Source organism: Echiichthys vipera (genome assembly GCF_963691815.1).
Source record: "Echiichthys vipera genome assembly, chromosome: 7".
NCBI lineage: Eukaryota > Metazoa > Chordata > Actinopteri > Perciformes > Trachinidae > Echiichthys > Echiichthys vipera.
The window spans coordinates 547,090-569,277 of NC_139832.1; the positions used below are offsets into that span (position 1 = coordinate 547,090).

Consider the following 22,188-nt stretch of genomic DNA (forward strand, 5'->3'; position numbering starts at 1 on the left):
CAGGTGAGACGGGGGAGGGGAGGGAGGACAGGTAAGACGGGGGGAGGACAGGTGAGACGGGGAGAGGACAGGTGAGACGGGGAGAGGACAGGTGAGACAGGGGGGAGGACAGGTGAGACAGGCGGGAGGACAGGTGAGACGGGGGGGAGGACAGGTGAGACAGGGGGGAGGGGAGGGAGGGAGGACAGGTGAGACAGGGGAGGGAGGGGGAGGACAGGTGAGACAGGGGGAGGGGGGAGGGGGAGGACAGGTGAGACAGGGGGGAGGGAGGGAGGAGGACAGGTGAGACGGGGGAGGGGAGGGAGGACAGGTGAGACGGGGGAGGGAGGGGGAGGGAGACAGAACAGGTGAGATGGGGGCTTAATCAGACGCCCTTCCACCAGGTGCATGCTGGGAACTGTAGTACAGTGTGTAACACGGGTTCACGTCTCCCTCCACAGACGCTGACGGTCACGCCGGTCCTCACCACGAAGACTCTACCTCTGGTGCTGAAAGCTGCCGCCACGCCCGCCCTGCCCGGCTCCGCCCTTCCGCAACGCACGCCCACCGTCGCCATGGTAACCGCCGCTCTCACCAAACCCGACCTGCAGAACGCCCCCATCAACCTGCAGGTGGCCAGCAAGCTGACCAATCAGAGCTCGGAGCCCGTGCGACTGGTGTCCAAGAACGCCATGGTGGTAAGAAACTCGGGTCCACGCCGCTGTCCGGTCCATCGTGTCATCGCACCCCGCCCTCCGTATGTGGCGAGCAGAGCGGCTGAACGTAGACGAGTGTCGTTTAAGTCTTAAAGCCTTCAGAGGTGGAAGTGTCTTTAATCAGGCCGTGGCGTGAGTGGTGGCCCGTCAGACGACGCCAGGAGCCGTTCTGGAGCGAGAACCGCGCTTACGTAACGCCGCAATGTCACGGTAACAACTGCAGCTACGATATCTGCGGCCACTGGCGTGCACAGGGGGCTCCTCTAGGAGCATAAACGTGTGTTAAAGTGTCCTCTAGGAGCATAAACGTGTGCTAAAGTGTCCTCTAGGAGCATAAACGTGTGTTAAAGTGTCCTCTAGGAGCATAAACGTGTGCTAAAGTGTCCTCTAGGAGCTTAAACGTGTGTTAAAGTGTCCTCTAGGAGCATAAACGTGTGTTAAAGTGTCCTCTAGGAGCATAAACGTGTGCTAAAGTGTCCTCTAGGAGCATAAACGTGTGCTAAAGTGTCCTCTAGGAGCATAAACGTGTGTTAAAGTGTCCTCTAGGAGCATAAACGTGTGTTAAAGTGTCCTCTAGGAGCATAAACGTGTGCTAAAGTGTTCTCTAGGAGCATAAACGTGTGTTAAAGTGTTCTCTAGGAGCATAAACGTGTGTTAAAGTGTCCTCTAGGAGCATAAACGTGTGTTAAAGTGTTCTCTAGGAGCATAAACGTGTGCTAAAGTGTTCTCTAGGAGCATAAACGTGTGTTAAAGTGTCCTCTAGGAGCATAAACGTATGCTAAAGTGTCCTCTAGGAGCCTAAACGTGTGTTAAAGTGTCCTCTAGGAGCATAAACGTGTGCTAAAGTGTCCTCTAGGAGCATAAACGTGTGCTAAAGTGTCCTCTAGGAGCATAAACGTGTGCTAAAGTGTCCTCTAGGAGCATAAACGTGTGTTAAAGTGTCCTCTAGGAGCATAAACGTGTGTTAAAGTGTCCTCTAGGAGCATAAACGTGTGCTAAAGTGTCCTCTAGGAGCATAAACGTGTGTTAAAGTGTCCTCTAGGAGCATAAACGTGTGCTAAAGTGTCCTCTAGGAGCATAAACGTGTGTTAAAGTGTCCTCTAGGAGCATAAACGTGTGCTAAAGTGTCCTCTAGGAGCATAAACGTGTGTTAAAGTGTCCTCTAGGAGCATAAACGTGTGCTAAAGTGTCCTCTAGGAGCATAAACGTGTGCTAAAGTGTCCTCTAGGAGCATAAACGTGTGCTAAAGTGTCCTCTAGGAGCATAAACGTGTGTTAAAGTGTCCTCTAGGAGCTCCTTTGTGCACGCCACGGTCCGCTGCGTCCTGCTTTGTTGACAACAATGGTGCCGTCCTTAGTTGGAGCGTGTGCGGTCGTCGTGGTCGTCGTGGTCGCTGTGATCGAGCTGTGGCGTGTTTAATATCAGCAGATATCCGCTGTGGTTTTGTCTCAGGTGCAGGCGACCGCCGCCGCCGCCGGCACGCCAATCAAAGTTCCTCAGTTTGTCCCTCCTCCTAGACTGACGCCTCGACCCACCTTTCAGCCACAGGTGCGTCCCTTAAGCCCCGCCTCCCACCCTAACCCCCTCAGATCCGTGTGTGTGGCCCGCCCGCCTCAGGTGACCCGCTCGCCCTCCAGCAGAGGGCAGCAAAGCAAACGCCATGCCTTGCTCCGTGGCACTAAAACCCTGTTTGCTGTGTGCTGCCTCTTCATCTCCTCCTCCTCTCGTTGTGCTGCTTCTCATTCTACAGCGTGAGCGCGTTGTGCCTTTGTTTTCCTGCAGCTTCTTGGTTTTGTTGTGTTCCTGGCTGTCGCTGTGTTTTAACCCTCTGAGTGCAGACGTGTCGCTGCGTCAGCTGCTCGGTGACGCCACTGGGGCTCAGGTTTGACTTCAGAGCGACACGTCAGGTCTGAACGTGAACGAGTCCCCGAGACGTAGACAAAAACATCACAGCTATAAAACGCTTATTAACGAGTGATGGACAAAAATTATCCTTAAAACTGCCCCTTTAGATTAAAGTGGACTCAAATTTGCAACTGTCACGCCCCTCCCCCTCGACCACCGAGTGCTCGTCAGTGCACGTGCACCAGATTCCTGTGAATAAACAGCATGGCGTGCACGCTACATGGAGCTAGCCTGGCTAACGTACTCAGAGATAGCATCTGCGAACGTAATTTAACGTATGCTAGCTTGAGGCGTGTGTCTGTAATATTGTAAACAAGCCCCGCCCACAGCTTCCTTCCTGTTTGGTCCAATCAGGAAGCTGGGTCAGCGTCAGTTCTCTGAGTGTCCACTAGGGGCAGGTTTCATGTAAAACAGCCGTTTACACAGCATCGTCAGTGGACAGGATGACGTGACGAGGATTTCTGAGATCAAACTAATGCTGACGACTGCACCTTTAACCGAGCGTTAGCCTAGCATTAGCCTAGCGTTAGCCTAGCGTTGGCTTAGCGTTAGCTTAGCTTGTAGACAGCGTGAAGTGTCTCTTACTGAATAAATGCCACTCCTATAAACACTAAAGTGTTTCCTTAGCTCACTCCTAATAATAATAATAATAATAATAATAACAGTAATAGTATGAGACTCATTGTTAGGTCATTGGTCGCAGAGCTCCTCAGTGGCGTCGCCGGCGGTGTCGGGTCTCTTGGTGCTGTGTTCTGATTGGCTGTCTGTCCCCAGGTCAGGCCCAAACCGGCCCCACCCACCAACGTCCACATCGCCCCGGCCCCGCCCCCTCCCATGATGGCGGCGCCCCAGCTGCTCCAGAGGCCGGTCATGTTGGCCACCAAGCTGTCGTCCTCGCTGCCCTCGGCGGCGCCCATCCACCAGGTCCGCATCGTGAACGGGCAGCCCTGCGGCAAGACGGGCGCCGCCCCGCTGACGGGCATCGTCATCACCGCGCCCGTGTCTGCCGCCGCCCCCTCCCGCCACGCCAGCCCCGCGCTGGCGCCCAGCCTCACCCCGATCCTCACCCCGACCCCCGCCAAGCCGATCCAGATCAGCAGCCTGATCGCAGAGCCCAAGGTCAGTTCCTCTGACCCCTGACCCCTGACCCCTCTCCTCTGACCCTTCTCCTCTGACCTCTGACCCCTGACCCCTCTCATCTGACCTCTGACCACTGACCCCTCTCCTCTGACCCCTGACCCCTCTCCTCTGACTCCTGACCCCTCTCCTCTGACTCCTGACCCCTCTCCTCTGACCCCTCTCCTCTGACTCCTGACCCCTCTCCTCTGACCCCTGCCCTCTGACCCCTCTCCCCTGACCTCTGACCTCTCTCCTCTGACCCCTGACCTCTGACCCCTCTCCTCTCCCCCCTGACCCCTGCCCTCTGACCCTGTGTGCGTCTCCTCTGACCCCTCTCCTCTGACTCCTGACCTCTGACCCCTCTCCTCTGACCCCTGACCCCTGACCTCTGACCCCGTGTGCGTCTCCTCTCAGCAGGCGGTGAAACCGGAGGCCGAACCGAAGGTGGTGGTGGTCCTGCCCTCCTCCTCCACCCCCCCTCTCTCTCCTCCTCCTCCTCCCCCCCGACACAAGAAGGAGGAGAACCCCGAGGTTTGTGCCGCAGACACGAGTGCGTCCTCAGGTTCTCACCGCCGCTGCGTCTCATCACCAAACTCTCGTCTCTTACAGAAACTGGCGTTCATGGTGTCGCTGGGCCTCGTCACGCACGACCACCTGGAGGGTGAGTTTCTGGCTTAACCTCATGTTACATCGTTTGTTTGACTTTACATCATGTTGTTACGAAAATGAAGAGACATTTTAGCATCGTTTTCATTCTGTAAACCACAGTTAGTGTCGTGAACGCTGCGGGGAACAACTCAGGGCGCCCTCCCACTGTGCCTCCGTCACAGGTTAAAGCACCCTCCCACTGTGCCTCCGTCCCGTGCCCCGTGCTTTAGGGTCCTTGTCCCCCCCTCCAGGCCCGTTTGTACTCACACTACCTGGGCCTCGGAGAATGCTTCTTGCTGCCTATACGTCATCACGCCGTAACACGTCACACGCATTGATGACGTCATGGCGATGCGTGGCTTTGTTTCCAGATCTTTCCGTAGACCTCGGAGTTTTTGTGCGTCTTGTCGACTGTTTTTGAATCTTTTCATCGACCAAATCTGCAGTAAACACTCCACCTCCGCATCACACCAACGTGAACCTTTCACCGCCATTGTTTGAAATGTCCGCGCATGGTCCCTCCTTCTTTTTTCTACGTCCCAACAGGCGCACAGGAAATGACCTCAGAACCGCCGTAGGCCTCGTGCTCGTACACGTGCGCACGCTCGTGCTCGTACACGTGCAAACGTGCTTTACTAAAGCCCACCTCTCCCAAACGGGTCGTGGACGGCAAGCGTGCCGCTCCTAGACGTGGTACGGTTGCACTCACACTGGTCAAAGGAACCAGACTTTAGCCGTGACACCTGTTTTGGCGCGGTGTGGAGGGAAAGTGTGAGTGCGTCCTGGGAGGAGCGGGACACAGAGTACGACGTAAACAAGTGTTTCATCAGAAAACAATAAACCAACAGTGTCCAGGGGACGGGGACAAAGGTGCAGGGGAGGAAGTAACAGATATAAATGAGCTGATGAAACGATCTGGAGTTTATTCAAATATGAAGGAGCTAAACATTTAAAAGAACTTTCACCAAACACGGAGTTGGTTTGAGGAAAACTGAACCTCATCAGGCTGCAGGTTCTGGTGGTTCTGGTTCTGGTGGTTCTGGTTCTGGTGGTTCTGGAGCCGGCGGTTCTGGTTCCGGTGGTTCAGGTTCCGGTGGTTCTGGTTCTGGTGGTTCTGGTTCTGGTGGTTCTGGAGCCGGTAGAGAACACAGACTGGAGGTTGATGTAAATGCGTTTTCATGGCGTCCTGATGGATCTGACGTCTACTGAAGAGGACAGACGTTTGTGTTTCCACCCGTCTGTCTGAGTGATGTTTCACTTTAACACTCTAACGCTGTTACGACCCGTGAAGTACACGATGGTTAAAGTGTCGCTGAGACCCTCAAGTGTCTGTAAAAGGTCTAAAAATGTAACTTTCATGTTTTAATTTGCAGAGATTCAGAGCAAAAGACAGGAGCGGAAGAGGAGAACGACGGCCAACCCGGTGTACAGCGGCGCCGTGTTCGAACCCGAGGTACAGATGGTTTCATATCTTCATAACCATGTTTATCAGGAGGAAGGATCTTTCTGGATCGTCTGCGTCCTGGTGAAGAACGGCACGAGTTTGTGTCTTAAACCAAAACAACACTTTCTTTTTTCTGTGTTTCAGAGGAAAAAGAGCGCCGTGAGTTACCTGAACAGCCCTCTGCACCAGGGGACCAGGAAGAGAGGTCCGTATGACACACCCGACCAGAGCAGAGACATTAGAGACGGGACAGACACGAGAGAGACGGGACAGACACGAGAGAGACGAGAGAGACGGGAGAGACGGGAGAGACGAGAGAGACGGGAGAGACGATAGAGACGTTAGAGACGAGAGAGACGAGAGAGACGATAGAGACGAGAGAGAGAGGAGAGACGGGAGAGATGAGAGAGACGAGAGAGACGGGAGAGACGAGAGAGACGGGAGAGACGATAGAGACGAGAGAGAGAGGAGAGACGGGAGAGATGAGAGAGACGAGAGAGACGGGAGAGACGAGAGAGACGAGAGAGACGGGAGAGACGAGAGAGACGGGAGAGACGAGAGACGAGAGAGACGAGAGAGACGGGAGAGACGAGAGACGAGAGAGACGAGAGAGACGGGAGAGACGAGAGAGACGGGAGAGACGGGAGAGACGAGAGAGACGAGAGAGACGGGAGAGACGAGAGAGACGGGAGAGACGATAGAGACGATAGAGACGAGAGAGACGGGAGAGACGAGAGACGAGAGAGACGAGAGAGACGGGAGAGACGAGAGAGACGGGAGAGACGAGAGACGAGAGAGACGAGAGAGACGGGAGAGACGAGAGAGACGGGAGAGACGGGAGAGACGAGAGAGACGAGAGAGACGGGAGAGACGAGAGAGACGGGAGAGACGGGAGAGACGAGAGAGACGGGAGAGACGGGAGAGACGAGAGAGACGAGAGAGACGGGAGAGACGGGAGAGACGATAGAGACGATAGAGACGAGAGAGACGGGAGAGACGAGAGAGACAGTAGAGAGCGTCCTCGGTACTAACTTGTCTGTGAAAGTCGTCCTTCCTGCTGCTTCCTCTTTGCTGTTGCTCAGGTTTCCGTCTGAACTCGTGAGTGTGTGTTTTAAATGTGTGTGGAGTGTGTGTGGTTACTGAAAGTGTGTGTGTGTGTGTGGTTACTGAAAGTGTGTGTGTGTGGTTGCTGAAAGTGTGTGAGAGCAGAGAGGCGTCAGTCTCGCGTCACCTGCTCACGGACACTTTCTGCTCCCCCTCTGTGACGCTGACCTCGCTCTGCTCTGCCTCCACCTGCTTTAGCCCTCACACACCTGTAGGTGTGTTTTAGTCTGACGCTGAACGTTCGGCACGTAAAACTCTGTGACCCTCAAACGGAAACTTCGGCCGCTGAAATGCGTCAGGACTGCGCCCACCGAGCGCCACATCTGCGTGACATGAGTCCACTTAAAGGTTGAATGTGTAGAACGATCAGAGCAGCTCCATCTAGAGTCTCCAGATCGTCGTCTCAACAACAAAGTATAAGTCCAGCAGTGGGGTTGCCAGGTTGGTCAGACCCGGCCCAGTAGCTCCAGGAGACCGGAGTCTGTTTGAGCCTGTTTGAACCCGTCCCCTCCAGAAAATCACAGCATCAAAACAAGGATTAGAGGAGTTTGACTGACAGTTAGCGTTAGCCGTTAGCGTTAGCCGTTGCAGCTAAGTGCAGATGAAAGTGATGTTAGCATCCAGGAGCAGCGTAGCCATGTGGGCGTGCGTTTGAATGGCGTTCCTCTCCTTTCTCTCAGTCCATGGAGTGAATGCTCGGCCTATAGTGACTCTGGTTGTTGCCCGTCTCCGCTCACTCAGCTGCTGGGACAAAGAACGCCCCCTTCACTGAGGCTCCCAAGCAGCTGCAGGATTGGCTAACTCCATTTCACCCAGTGCCAGCCTACAGTAGCTGCACCCAACAACAGGCAACCCTGGCAACCAGCCTACAGTAGCTGCCCCTAACAACAGACAACCCTGGCAACCAGCAATGGCCAACGCTATTGGCTGCTGCCATGGAAACACAACGGGACAGGAAGTCAAACATTTAAATATTCATTCAGACTAAATAGAGTTTTACTGTGATTCTGTTTCCCTCCGAACGTTCGTGGGTGTTTTTATAATTACTAAAATCGAACTTTATAAAGATTCTTCACGTTGAGCCTTTAAAGCGTGAGGAGAGTTGAGGCGTGCGCGGGCGCGTGCCCTCGTGGCTGCAGCCTGTAATCGAACACGTGTCCAGGTGAGGGCGGCGTGCTAACGTCTGACACAGGTGCTCGTCTCCTGCACTAACACTGCTGTCTGTGCTTCTGACTCCTCTTCCTCCCTTTGCCGCCCCCCCCCCCTCGTCTCATGCTAGCCAACGAAGACTCCCTTTCCAAGGTATGTCATTCAGATGCTTGTTTTTGTTTCTTCCCCCTCTCCATCTTTCTTTTTTCTTTGTTTTTCCGTCTTTGTTGTCTGTCTCATTTCACCCAGGTCGCCCACCCAAATACAGCAGCGTCCCGGAGCTGGGCAGCCTCACCCCGACCTCCCCCTCCAGCCCCGTCCGTCCCCTCCCCCTGCCCAGCCCCAGCTCTGGGGATGTAAGTAACGACGGGGGAGACGGACAGTTCCCAGGGTTGGACAGCCCGTCACACACAGTCCTTACTGGCCCAGTAGCTCCGTCACCTCCACAAACACTTCCATTAGTTTGTCTCCATGTGATTTTCATCAGTCATCACTTTTTACTTTCAGCCTTACAAAGTGAACAGTGTCATTACTCAGAACACATTCTAACTCCAGGGGCCGCTCGCACCAACAGGGCTCCACGCCTGGTCCTCAGATGAGTCGCCACGGGGCGTTCAGGGTCCCGCCTCACAGTTAGGAGGTCGCACCAAAGACAAACGGCAACACTGGGACTTTATCCAGGATCTGACACAGTTGATGGACTTTATTCGTCTTCCCGGGAAACACAGTCAAAGACGCCGTGGAGATCCTTTACAGGACGCACAGAAGACCGTGACGTTTGTTCCTCCGTAGCAGCTCTGCATCAAACCGCTCCTTATTCAGGAGAAGTGTCATCGCACGCCTCTTTGGCTGACGTGCTGTTCACAGTTCAAACGGCGCCCATTACCTCTGTTTCTCAGATGTACTGTTCCTGAAACCCTCACTGACGTTCTGGCGTTAGAGCTAAATTATAGCACATGCACGTGAAAAACCTCGCGGCCTTCAGTTTAATGGTTCCTTCCTTCATTTGTGAGGAAATGTCCCGCCGAGTCCCTGACGCCGTTGTTTAGACATAAACGCAGATAACGGCGCGGCTGCATGGATTTCTTCACGTTCACTAGTTCTGATTCAAAACGAGTCATAAAACATTTATAATTATGGTAAAAACAAACGTAAACAGCTCGTATCTGTGTGAAGTGTCCAAAGATCCATGAGCGCCATTTGTTTTCACAATAACCAATGACAGAGAGCTGATGGCGTTAGCAAGCAACGCTAACCATGATGGCCCTGTCGCTAAAAGCTAGCATGCTAACACTGTAGAGAACAGATGTCCGTGTCGACCGCGTCTCCAGTTCAGTTCCGTTGTTATTATTAACGCAGCTGCTGACGCCACAGATGTATAAAATAACTGGATACGGCGTTCATCAAAAAGCCCTACTTCCTGGTTCAACAACACCCGGATGATCGTCTCCACTTCCTGCTTAGCGCTCGGCTAACGTGATTTAGACTTTCCAAATGTTAAATCGACACGTAAGTGTAAAAACGAACACTTTAAGGGTCCGTCCACACGGAGACCAACCAGTCTGGTTCAGTCTGGTTCGTTATCGGAGCCTGAAAACAGGATCTTTAGAAACCGTGTCCCAGAGTGTGCAGATTGTAAACGCCCCCCATGGCGTCGTGGTCTGGACGGTGAAAGCTCAGACTTTGTTAAAGGACGGCGTCATGGCCCCACCTCCGACCTCTGACCCCGCGGCGTCACATAACAACAACAGTGCTGCTGCGTGAGAGGACAGAGACGGACCCAGAGACTGTTTACTGAACTGGACTCTGAGCCACATGCATGGGACTGAATGAGGCCCAGCACAGATGTCTCCCTTTTCCCTGATGCTCTGAATAAGGAGCTAAACTGCTCTAGGCTCTGTTTCTAAATCCAGTTCTAAGAAGCTGTGAAAAGTCTCTAAATGCAGTGAGAAAGTGGCACCTGGGAGTGCTTTGGGACAGGGAAGGGGCTCCCAGCAGCCCCCTCTGCTCAGTGAGGACACTAACTGCAGAGTGAAGGGGCTCCCAGCAGCACCCTCTGCTCAGTGAGGACACTAACTGCAGAGTGAAGGGGCTCCCAGCAGCCCCCTCTGCTCAGTGAGGACACTAACTGCAGAGTGAAGGGGCTCCCAGCAGCCCCCTCTGCTCAGTGAGGACACTAACTGCAGAGTGAAGGGGCTCCCAGCAGCCCCTTCTGCTCAGTGAGGACACTAACTGCAGAGTGAAGGGGCTCCCAGCAGCCCCCTCTGCTCAGTGAGGACACTAACTGCAGAGTGAAGGGGCTCCCAGCAGCACCCTCTGCTCAGTGAGGACACTAACTGCAGAGTGAAGGGGCTCCCAGCAGCCCCCTCTGCTCAGTGAGGACACTAACTGGAGAGTGAAGGGGCTCCCAGCAGCCCCCTCTGCTCAGTGAGGACACTAACTGCAGAGTGAAGGATTCTCCACAGCGTCTCCCCGTCTCTTCTTCTCCGTTGTTGGTGTATTTCTGTGGCAGTTACAGCGCCACCTCCAGGCCTGGCATGGCTACTACAGCGTTTGGAGTCGCTGACCCTGGTTTCCACACATTTAGGATCCGGGACCAGTGGAAAAGGGAACTTTTTAAGAAAGAGTGAGAAAGAAAAGGTTGTTTTCGATCGTGTGGACGAACCCTTAGTGAACGCATGTTGTCGTGTGCAGGTTCAGTTGGTTCACAGCAGCCGGGCTGCAGCTGAGGAAATAGGCACCAGGTGGAAAACGACCCAAAGTCCCCTCTAAGTTTGGTAACGTGAAGCCGACTCTAACGACGGGTCTCAACACAGACCGGCTCAGCTCTCAGGACCAGGCTCAGGGAAGACCAGTTGGTGCAACCGGCTCCAGATGTCAAGTAACTTTTCTGTGGGCTCAGTAACGTAACACACCATGTCCATTAGGTATTAAAACGAGGCCAACTGTTAACTAAACCCAAGCAGATCATGGTGCCTCCCCCTGCCTCTCCACTGATGGTTGGTAGGGCTCGGTTGGGCGGGGAAACTGATTGGTCCAATTCTTCCTCACAGGGAGACATCCATGAGGATTTCTGCACTGTGTGCAGACGCAGTGGCCAGTTGCTCATGTGCGACACGTGTTCTCGTGTTTATCACCTGGACTGCCTGGATCCACCCCTGAAAACCATTCCTAAAGGCATGTGGATCTGTCCAAAATGTCAAGATCAGGTAACCACAGCAGCCGTGACTGATCCTGAGTCAGGGGGAAGGGGGTACCGACCGCGGCCCAGAGAAGGGCCAATCAGAGAGCCAGTAGCTGTACTTGACTGTAAAATCTGCTTCTGCTGACGCTGTCCTGAACTTTAGGACTGTTCAATCCTTTGTAAGCGTAAACATGATGCCGTTTTTTGTGCTTCTGTCCCGTTCATTGTGTCAGTAAAGATTGGCATCTCACATCCATCCACTCCATTGCTTGCCCCCTCCCGTCCTCACCACAGGGTGGCGGCTAAATTTGTCTCCCTCAAATGTTTTCTGAGTCTCGGCCTCTTTGACAACTCCGAGCTTCTCTCTCCAGATCCTGAAGAAAGAAGAAGCCATTCCCTGGCCTGGTACTCTGGCTATTGTTCATTCCTACATCGCTTACAAAGAAGGTGACGTTGGACTCTTCTCTCGTCTCGACATCTGCTGGAGCGAATGTGAAGCGCTCCACAGTGAGTAACCGCTGCGTCGTGTTGTTCTCTGCTGCAGCTAAAGAAGAGGAGAAACAGAAGCTGATGAAATGGAGCTCTGAACTGAAGCTGGAGCGAGAGCAGCTGGAACAGAGAGTCAAGCAGCTCAGCAACTCCATAACGGTAAGAGACTCAAGAGAGGGGAGCTGATAGGACGCGCCGCACACCGTAAGAAAGGTCTAGAAGCAAAGGAACCTGAGGTGATGATTGATTTGTTGGTCGTCCTCTGAGTGAGTGAGTTAAGTCTGATACCGACGTTGCTTTGGAATACATGTAAAGTTTATTAGTGTGTGTATCTGCAGATGTACAAATCCAGGTGTTTGAATCGGATCAGAACTGAGAAAAGTGGGTCGTGCATCGCTGTTCTACATAAATGTGACCCTGTTCTTCTTCTTCTTCCATCAGAAATGCATGGAGACCAAAAACAGCATCCTGGCTCGACAGAAAGACATGCACCTGTCCCTGGAGAAGGTCAAACACCTGATCCGCCTCATCCAAGCCTTCAATTTCAACCAAGCTCTGGCAGAGACAGAGGCCAAGGACGTCAGCCCTCGAGTCCAGGATAGTGCTGAAGGTGCGGTCGGCTCTGAACCGGCACCAGAACCCAACTCTGTAGAGAAGGTGAAGGCTGGGAGCCCGTCAACCAGCAGCCACGCTGATGGAACCGACCAACAAGAGGAGCAGGGACCCACGGGGAACGACCAGACTACGGCAGCAGCGGGAGGAGACACCCACAGCCAGGCTGTCCTGGAAGACAGCCCGGTCCTGACAGCAGATCACAGCCCCAGTGTCGGGGCAGGGGGTAAGACGGGGCCCGGTGACGGGGAAGGGGGAGGGGGTGACACAGGGACCGCTCTCCAGGCGGAGGTTGGGGCCAAACCTGAGACTGAAGCAACTCCGGTGGTGGACATTCCCACTCCTTCAGTGGTCGCGACTGTTGGCAGTGTTGCCACCACCAACGGTACGGCCGAGCCGGCCTGCCCTGACCACAGCCCCGCAGGAGCCTGCACCACCAACACCACCACCACCACCGACTCTGAGAACAAGATGGCTGCCGTTAACCCTCCTGAGACAGTGGTGGAGAAGAAACAGGAGGAGATCACTGACACTGACGGCAGCAACAACAACAACAGCAAAACCTCAGAACCCTCCCAGCATTCTTTGCCAGCTCTCGTCGGAGGTTTGGACACTAAAAAGTAACGCTGCGTCTCCTGAGTTGCTGGATTCAAACATATATATAAAAAAAAAAGACTTGCTTGCACCGTACGGTGCCCTGAAGTTGCCAATCTGTATAAATGTTGTTTGTTTGCATTGTATTGTCTGACTGTGTCAATGGTAGATATACAGCCCAAGTCTCATGGCTCTGGGAAGACGTAGGCTGCCCCCCCCACCCCCACAGAGCTGGGGTACAGGAAGGCCTGCGAACCAGGGTCATCATGCCAATTAGTGATAGACGTCAGTGGTGGGAATGCTCAAAGGGAGATTTAGTTCATCATCACACCAGTGTGTGCCTGTTATGGTGGCCCCTGTGATCTCCGCGGGGGGGGGGGGGGGATTGAGATGGGTTCAAGGGTACGGAGAAAAAAAACGAGCAGATTGAACCAAACATCTGTCGGGGGCCACTGGTCTGAAAAGCAGTGTTGTGATAGAGTACGAGTCCTGAAAAGAGCCTGTTCGTCCCCTCGTCCCCACTAACTTAATGTGAACAACCTTCAGCTTCTGCCGCCCCCCCCACCCCCCTCCTCTTCCTTTGAACAACCCTGAACCGTAACCTCCACCCCCCCGGTCTCAAACAAACTTCCCCATTAACCAGCATCAGGAACATGAAACCTTAACTATCCAGTTCACACACGACCGGCTCGTTCTCCTGTGGTACGAACACATTTGAAGGCACAAGAGTTCTGAACACTCAAAGGTGAAAGGAACAGCTGGTTGTCGTAGAGACGGACGAGATGCAATGAATCCCAGACTTACCTTCCCCGGTTCACAGACAGTCCAACGTAGTGTCCCTTTCACACCCCAACACCCTGACCCGGCGACCCTGAAGTGGCGCTGATACTCGATATGACTTCCTTGTCCGCAGACTTGTACCGGTGTGTGTTCAGTCGGCACGGTCACTTTCTGGGGGCTGCATGCGCACTGACGCATTTCAACCTCCAAGTTAAGCAGTTTCCAGTCAGCAGAAACACTCAGAACCCAAACGTAGCCGACGTGACTTCCCTCTGACACCTTCATGGTGGTGCACAGAAAAGTCCTTCATTCACACCAGCGTCCCTTCCTTCACCTACACGGTCATAAAACCAACCAAAAACACAACCTCCGGTCTGCCAACTGCAGCGACCGCCCCCCAGTGACTGAAACCCAGACTAACCCCCCCCCCCCCCCCCCAGTCCACCAGCTCTCTAACATAACGTGTCTCTTAAACCCTGAAGGGTTCAACGCACTTCAAACAAGCAAGACTGTGCAAAGTGTCACCGACCGTCAGGAAACGTGTGGAACAGGCACTTTGTCTGACAGTTCACCAACAATCCAATATCACTAATCATCTCCAGCCTCTGATCCTGGATCAGGTCTCAGGGGCAGCAGCTCCAGCCTCTGATCCTGGATCAGGTCTCGGGGGCAGCAGCTCCAGCCTCTGATCCTGGATCAGGTCTCAGGGGCAGCAGCTCCAGCCTCTGATCCTGGATCAGGTCTCAGGGGCAGCAGCTCCAGCAGGGACCCCAAACTTCCCTTTCCCGGGCCACATTAAGCAGCTCTAACTGGGGGATCCTGAGGCGTTCCCAGGCCAGTGTGGAGATCTAATCTCTCCACCTGGTCCTGGGTCTTCCCCGAGGCCTCCTCCCAGCTGGACGTGCCTGGAACACCTCCCTAGGGAGGCGCCCAGGGTTCATCCAGACCAGATGATCCTGAACCACCTCAACTGGCTCCTTTTAACGCAAAGGAGCCTTTCTGTCACAACACAATTCAATTTAACGACCCTAAACAAACCCCCTGAAGACTCTACCAAGGACCAAATGTCCCCAACCAACCAAAAGTCCCAGTTCCCCCCTTCCCCCCCTGTATCCCTGAGCTCGGGCAGAAGAGCCGTCGTGTTGAGCAGGTACGGAGGACGAGGTGGAGCAGGCGCGGTAGCCTCACAGATGTGTCCGTGGTGTCGGTCAAGTGTAGTGATTGAGTTTTCATTCGTGAGTCAAGTGTGTCAACTGTGAGCACTAAATGTGAAATTGCAATATTGCAATGTCAACACACACAAACTATATCTGGGCTGTGTTTCTCTTTTATAGGAAAAGATATTCAGGTCTTCCTAGTCTTCAGAATAAGTGCTTTCTGTTCCTGAACCTGCTGTTCCGACGATCTTTGCATCGCGTACGTTTCTGTTGACTGCCAAAATGATGTTGTATCCAGATTCAGCAGGGACGCGTCCACTTACTGTCCTGAAGATCAAATCATTGGCGTTGTAAGATAAAGATGCTACGTCCCCAGATCGAGACGGGAGAGCTCATTAAACAATAACATGAGGGAGGGATTTGTTGTAGGAAGCTGCTCCTTCAGACGCATCAAAGGACAAACCCTGAGATTAAAGCACAAGCTTGCTGCATTACAGAGAAGTGCTGAAGAGCTTTTTGTATGTTAATATGAATTAAACAGAGTATGCATCTCTTTGTTGTGATGTGACTTATCCCCACATTGCCAATATTTTTCTAGGAGGAGACACAAACCTCTGTGTGACGTTAAGGCTCAAGTCTGGTTCATGTTTGGGGCGGAGGTGTTGAGCGTCGGTCTGACTCCGGAGCGTGTCTGGGCTGGGATGTGACGCTGGTCTCCGTGGGCTTGGTGGCTGTGAGTCGGGCTCTGTCTTTGTCTGGTGAGCGGATCCTGACCTCTGGCTTCTTGTTGGGTTCGGGGCTTTAACAAACTCTGGTCTGTTCATTACCGGTGCCTCTGGTTGGGCTTTGTTTGTTCCTTTGTTTGCATTATTGGAGCGTCTGTGCTCACGTTTGAGTCGTCCAAGAGCGTATTCACCCCGGAGCAGCCCGAAGGTTCAAGGTTCAACTCTTGAGACCGTTTTAGCTCAAAATGCTTCTATTGCTGAAGATTTCGTAGCCATGCTAGCAGCATCCAAGGTCGCTCCAACCACCAACGATTGTTCCGGTGGTGGACATTCCCAATCCTTCAGTGGTCGTGACTGTTGGCAGTGTTGCCACCACCAACGGTACGGCCGAGCCGGCCTGCCCTGACCACAGCCCCGCAGGAGCCTGCAACACCAACACCACCACCGACTCTGAGAACAAGATGGAGAACGGGCGGGGTCCTCCCTGTGATCCCAGGTCGCATTAGCCTTAGCCTTCGCGGATTGAATTCTGCGTTAGGGTCAGGGGTTAGGGTTAGGATAGGGTGAGGGTCAGGGTTAGGGACTTAGTGTTAGGGTGAGGGTCAGGGTTAGGGGCTTAGTGTTAGGGTCAGGGTTAGGGGCTTAGTGTTAGGGTGAGGGTCAGGGTTAGGGGCTTAGTGTTAGGGTCAGGGTTAGGGGCTTAATTTTAGGGTGAGGGTCAGGGACTTAGTGTTAGTGTGAGGGTCAGGGTTAAGGGGTTAATGTTAGGGTCAGGGTTAGGGTGAGGGTGAGGTGTAGGGGCTTAGGGTGAGGGTCTACAAAGACCTATTTGTCGGGGATTCAGCACTGATTGTGGAAAAATAACAGACCGCGGAACATCAGACCTTTTCTTTAAAAAGGGGTCCGATGTTCCCCGGTCACACACAAAGAGGGGGAACATAGGACCCGGGGAACCACATGTTAGCATGCTGATGTTAGCATTTAGCTTAGCTGCTAGCATGGCTGTAGACTCCTGGATGAAATAAGAGCGTTGCATCGTGCGTGTCTGCACAGTGACGAGTAGACGTGCCGGTGGGTGAATGCGCTGCTGGAGACCTGGTTCTCTCATATCACTGAGTCAGCGTTTGTGACGTCAGCTGTTCAAACTGCCTTCATCAACACGAGCCCACGTTTGGCCCCACGTTTGGCCCCGGGGCAGCCTGAGGAACGTGACGCGTCTCGTTCCAGCGTGGAAGGAAAAGAGCGGAAAGCGTAAAAGTCCCCGGTTCCTCCTGAATCCCGTCGGTCGTGTTTGGTTCTTCATCGGTTGACGAGCCCAAACTCTCCCTCTGTACAGTAGGTACCTCGAGTGCCTTTCTTCAAACAGCAGATAATATTTGTCTCTTGACTTGCACTGTGACTCGTAGAACCTTACTAACCCTCCAGATAATCCTCCCGACCCGACCCCACCCGCCGAGACCCGGACCCGGTCCCTGCACCTCAGGCTGCCAGTAGTCGATGCAAGTGGAAGCTACATTTCATATTAAGCCGTTAGACCAGAGAGTGTTTTGTTGTTGTTTATGATTATAGGAGTTGCCTTAAATGTGTTTGATTTTCCTTTTTTATGTGATTTTTTTACATTTGAGAAGAAAAAAAAACTCACTGCAGACGCTGGCGACGCCCAGAGGTGCTTTGGTGGGACGGGCGGTCGACTCGTGGGCATCGAACGCTCCAAAGAGGGACCGTTGTTCATGTTCGCGCTCAGTTGTTTTGTGATGCACTTTTGGTTCGACCAGTATTATTATTGTTATTGTTATTATTAATATCACCATCATCAGAGTGTAAGAGTGGGATCCAGACTCTGGTTCTGGTTCGTCCGGACCCGTTGGACTTTTCCTTCGCCTCCCTCGTCGTTCCCTCCGTGCCGTCGTCGTTCTTCTTCGTGTGTTTGGGAGGGAGGAGTTTGCTGGATCAGGCCGTGTGCGCCGCCCGCCTGGAGTGGACACACGTAGACCCAGTTAGCGACATCTGTCCACTCCGTCCGGTGGAACGCACGCCTTCTTATGCAAATGTTTTTATACGAGATTTGTCAAAACCGTTTTTAAATATGCATTTGTTTTGTTTTTTAAGTTTTCATGTGAAACTCAAGTCACCTTCTTTTCTGTGAACATTCTGGCGTCACGACGGCGCCACGACGGCGCCCAACGTCCGCAGTTCAACGGAAACCTTCCTTCCCGGCGTCCGGTCTCATGGCCGGGGTTTTGGGCTGATGCACCGGGCTGAATGTTGGGGGGGGTCCTGGTTTCTGTTTCGTGAAATGATCCAAAGAACTGTTCGAAGCCTTTTCCGTAGTCGATTCATATCATTGGGACGTGAAAGAGACGCTTGAGACGTTCAGACGTGCGGCTCTTTACGATCGGTTTGGAGAAGCAGACGGGGCAGAAATGTTCCGCGGCAAAGGGCGTCAGACAGTCACGAGTCCTCCAAGGATCGAGGCGCCATCTGCGTTTCACGCTTTTTTCACGCGTCAAACAACCGCCAGAATTCTTTTACCCAAGAGACGCGTTCATTTCTCGTGTGTCACGCTCGTTACGTTCCGTTCTCTGAAGCCGTCGTCTCTTTGTCCGACGACGGTTTATCTTCTGGATGATATTTGTGGCGTCCCGTTGGAGCCAGAAGAGCCGGGTTAAGACTTCCTGTGCCGGGCGGTCACTGTTTACGGTCCGATCAGAAAGAAGAGGAAGTCTTGGCCCAGGAGCTTCTGGCAAAACCAGGAAGCTCAAAATATGAGAGAATATTATTAGATGTATTATCCAGAAGATAAGTTGTCTTCGTACAGAGGGCCGACGGGTTCTGGTTCCTCCGTCTGGTCCTGGTCGGTCTGGTCCGGGTCGGTCTGGTCCGGGTCAGTCTGGCCCTGGTCGGTCTGGCCCTGTTCGGTCTGGTCCGGGTCGGTCTGGTCCTGGTCGGTCTGGTCCGGGTCGGTCTGGTCAGGGTCGGTCTTCCCGTCTGCTCCTCAAAACGTCTCCCGTAGAAGAACCTCGTGCGACCGAACGTCCAAACGTCCCGTTCACTTCCTTTTCGGCGTCGCGTGCGTTCAGCGAGCGTCGCGTGCGTTCAGCGAGCTGGAGGCGGAGCTTCGCTCGGCGCCTGATTCCATTTGTTGTTTTCGTCTTTTATGAATTTTTTTTTTTAAACAAAAAACACAAAAAAAGTCCAGATCTCCGGTTCTTGTGCGGCGGATTCTTCTGGAGCGGTTCCTCTAAAGTTCTTCACTCCGACTCTTTTTACTTTTTAGTTTTTAAAAAAGACAAAAAACGATCAAGTCCTGATTGTGGCCTTTTAGTATTCTGTCGATACGTGACATCATCAGCCCGTTGTTACCCGCTCGCCATCGCCACCGCCACCGCCACCCATCGTGTCCGGATCCAACTGTACACCTGAAGCTTCGGTCGACCCGTCGACTCGAGCCGAGTGCAAAAAAAGAAAAGAGCAGAAGTGTTTTCTATCTCCGTCGGTGAGACGCAGCGTAGCGACGAGAGCAGAGAGAAGTTCACCTGGCGTGCTGAATAATGTGTAAACTGGTAATTACACAATCTGAATCTTTGTATAATTGTTTGTATTTTTTCATAATGATTTTGGAAAGAATGTGTTTATTTTTTTGACCTGTGTTCCAGATGTGTCTTCTGTTGGCCTGACATTGTGACCGGTCTGGTGGGATTCTTACCTCTGTATTGAGCCTCTTCTGTGATGAATTCTTTGTATGCAGTGTTTAGGAAATACTGTCGGGAACATGGGGAGGAGTTGTTATTAGGAGCATTTGATCAATTTGTATTTATTTATTTTATCATTTTGTTAATAAATTGTGAAAAGCAGCAAAGTGTCCTGGGTCCACTGTGTTAAAGTGTCCTCTAGGAGCATAAACGTGTGTTAAAGTGTCCTCTAGGAGCATAAACGTGTGTTAAAGTGTCCTCTAGGAGCATAAACGTGTGCTAAAGTGTCCTCTAGGAGCATAAACGTGCGTTAAAGTGTCCTCTAGGAGCATAAACGTGTGCTAAAGTGTCCTCTAGGAGCATAAACGTGTGTTAAAGTGTCCTCTAGGAGCATAAACGTGTGCTAAAGTGTCCTCTAGGAGCATAAACGTGTGCTAAAGTGTCCTCTAGGAGCATAAACGTGTGCTAAAGTGTCCTCTAGGAGCATAAACGTGTGTTAAAGTGTCCTTTAGGAGCATAAACGTGTGTTAAAGTGTCCTCTAGGAGCATAAACGTGTGCTAAAGTGTCCTCTAGGAGCATAAACGTGTGTTAAAGTGTCCTTTAGGAGCATAAACGTGTGTTAAAGTGTCCTCTAGGAGCCTAAACGTGTGCTAAAGTGTCCTCTAGGAGCATAAACGTGTGTTAAAGTGTCCTCTAGGAGCATAAACGTGTGCTAAAGTGTCCTCTAGGAGCATAAACGTGTGCTAAAGTGTCCTCTAGGAGCATAAACGTGTGCTAAAGTGTCCTCTAGGAGCATAAACGTGTGTTAAAGTGTCCTTTAGGAGCATAAACGTGTGTTAAAGTGTCCTCTAGGAGCATAAACGTGTGCTAAAGTGTCCTCTAGGAGCATAAACGTGTGTTAAAGTGTCCTTTAGGAGCATAAACGTGTGTTAAAGTGTCCTCTAGGAGCCTAAACGTGTGCTAAAGTGTCCTCTAGGAGCATAAACGTGTGTTAAAGTGTCCTCTAGGAGCATAAACGTGTGCTAAAGTGTCCTCTAGGAGCATAAACGTGCGTTAAAGTGTCCTCTAGGAGCATAAACGTGTGCTAAAGTGTCCTCTAGGAGCATAAACGTGTGCTAAAGTGTCCTCTAGGAGCATAAACGTGTGTTAAAGTGTCCTTTAGGAGCATAAACGTGTGTTAAAGTGTCCTCTAGGAGCATAAACGTGTGCTAAAGTGTCCTCTAGGAGCCTAAACGTGTGCTAAAGTGTCCTCTAGGAGCATAAACGTGTGTTAAAGTGTCCTCTAGGAGCATAAACGTGTGCTAAAGTGTCCTCTAGGAGCATAAACGTGTGTTAAAGTGTCCTTTAGGAGCATAAACGTGTGTTAAAGTGTCCTCTAGGAGCCTAAACGTGTGCTAAAGTGTCCTCTAGGAGCATAAACGTGTGTTAAAGTGTCCTCTAGGAGCATAAACGTGTGTTAAAGTGTCCTCTAGGAGCATAAACGTGTGCTAAAGTGTCCTCTAGGAGCATAAACGTGTGTTTAAGTGTCCTCTAGGAGCATAAACGTGTGCTAAAGTGTCCTCTAGGAGCATAAACGTGTGTTTAAGTGTCCTCTAGGAGCATAAACGTGTGCTAAAGTGTCCTCTAGGAGCCTAAACGTGTGCTAAAGTGTCCTCTGGGAGACTAAACGTGTGTTAAAGTGTCCTCTGGGAGACTAAACGTGTGTTAAAGTGTCCTCTAGGAGCATAAACGTGTGCTAAAGTGTCCTCTAGGAGCATAAACGTGTGTTAAAGTGTCCTCTAGGAGCATAAACGTGTGTTAAAGTGTCCTCTAGGAGCATAAACGTGTGCTAAAGTGTCCTCTAGGAGCATAAACGTGTGTTAAAGTGTCCTCTAGGAGCATAAACGTGTGCTAAAGTGTCCTCTAGGAGCATAAACATGTGTTAAAGTGTCCTCTAGGAGCTTAAACGTGTGTTAAAGTGTCCTCTAGGAGCATAAACGTGTGCTAAAGTGTCCTCTAGGAGCATAAACGTGTGTTAAAGTGTCCTCTAGGAGCATAAACGTGTGTTAAAGTGTCCTCTAGGAGCATAAACGTGTATTAAAGTGTCCTCTAGGAGCATAAACGTGTGTTAAAGTGTCCTCTAGGAGCATAAACGTGTGTTAAAGTGTCCTCTAGGAGCATAAACGTGTGCTAAAGTGTCCTCTAGGAGCAGTGTTTGACCTCGTTTGTTTTAATAACATCTTTATTTGTTTTACATATTAATCATTTAGCTAGCTACAACGGTGCTAGCATTACCCAGAAGCCCCCGACGCATACAGTGACGTCTTGTGACGTAACTCAATATAACGTCCTACAGCTCATTTCAATATAAAAAAACTCCATAACACGCAAATGAAGTTAATGATTAATTGACTCCGTTAAAGCGGAGGTTTGTCCTGTTTTACAGCATGTGTTATAATAAAGTTGCCAGTGACGGCAGCGGAGGTACAGCCCGGCTAGCTCAGTCGGTAGAGCATGAGACTCTTAATCTCAGGGTCGTGGGTTCGAGCCCCACGTTGGGCGCTACGTTCTTTTTATATTTATATTATTTTATATTTAACTCGTCACAGGCCGCTTGCTCGACCCCCTGCAGTTTGTTGACGGGCAAACAGACCTCAAATCTGCATCCAACACCATCACCCAGAAACTCCACCTGTCAGGGGATCCACAACCTCCTCACGGACAGGAAGTGAGGCTGGGGAGCATCACCTCCAGCACCTCCCCTCAGGACCCAAACCAGTCCAGAGTGAAGGGTCCCTGCAGACCCCCCACCCCTGCACACAAACGGCCTGGACCTCTTCCCTCTGGGGGGCGTCAGAGCTCCGCCCAGACCCCCAGACACAAACACAGTCTCTGCCCCAGGCCTGGGTCT

At 52.1% G+C, this 22,188-nt stretch overlaps 1 protein-coding gene across 3 annotated transcripts in view; it reads left to right on the forward strand.

Moving 5' to 3' along the window:
• phf21ab (PHD finger protein 21Ab) overlaps positions 1 to 16,076 on the forward strand; it is a 31,553-nt gene extending 15,477 nt beyond the window's left edge. The window contains exons 8-19 of one of the 3 annotated variants that reach the window (XM_083916110.1): positions 441 to 677; positions 2,148 to 2,243; positions 3,375 to 3,719; positions 4,134 to 4,250; positions 4,329 to 4,380; positions 5,741 to 5,820; positions 5,956 to 6,016; positions 8,314 to 8,420; positions 11,118 to 11,273; positions 11,620 to 11,695; positions 11,793 to 11,896; positions 12,179 to 16,076. In XM_083916110.1, coding sequence (XP_083772236.1) covers positions 441 to 677; positions 2,148 to 2,243; positions 3,375 to 3,719; positions 4,134 to 4,250; positions 4,329 to 4,380; positions 5,741 to 5,820; positions 5,956 to 6,016; positions 8,314 to 8,420; positions 11,118 to 11,273; positions 11,620 to 11,695; positions 11,793 to 11,896; positions 12,179 to 12,973 — 2,226 coding nt within the window. In that variant the 3' untranslated portion in view covers positions 12,974 to 16,076. The remainder of the gene's footprint in view (positions 1 to 440; positions 678 to 2,147; positions 2,244 to 3,374; positions 3,720 to 4,133; positions 4,251 to 4,328; positions 4,381 to 5,740; positions 5,821 to 5,955; positions 6,017 to 8,313; positions 8,421 to 11,117; positions 11,274 to 11,619; positions 11,696 to 11,792; positions 11,897 to 12,178) is intronic. The other 2 variants (XM_083916111.1, XM_083916112.1) reach the window with 2 other exon arrangements.
• The last annotated feature ends 6,112 nt before the right edge of the window (positions 16,077 to 22,188 follow it).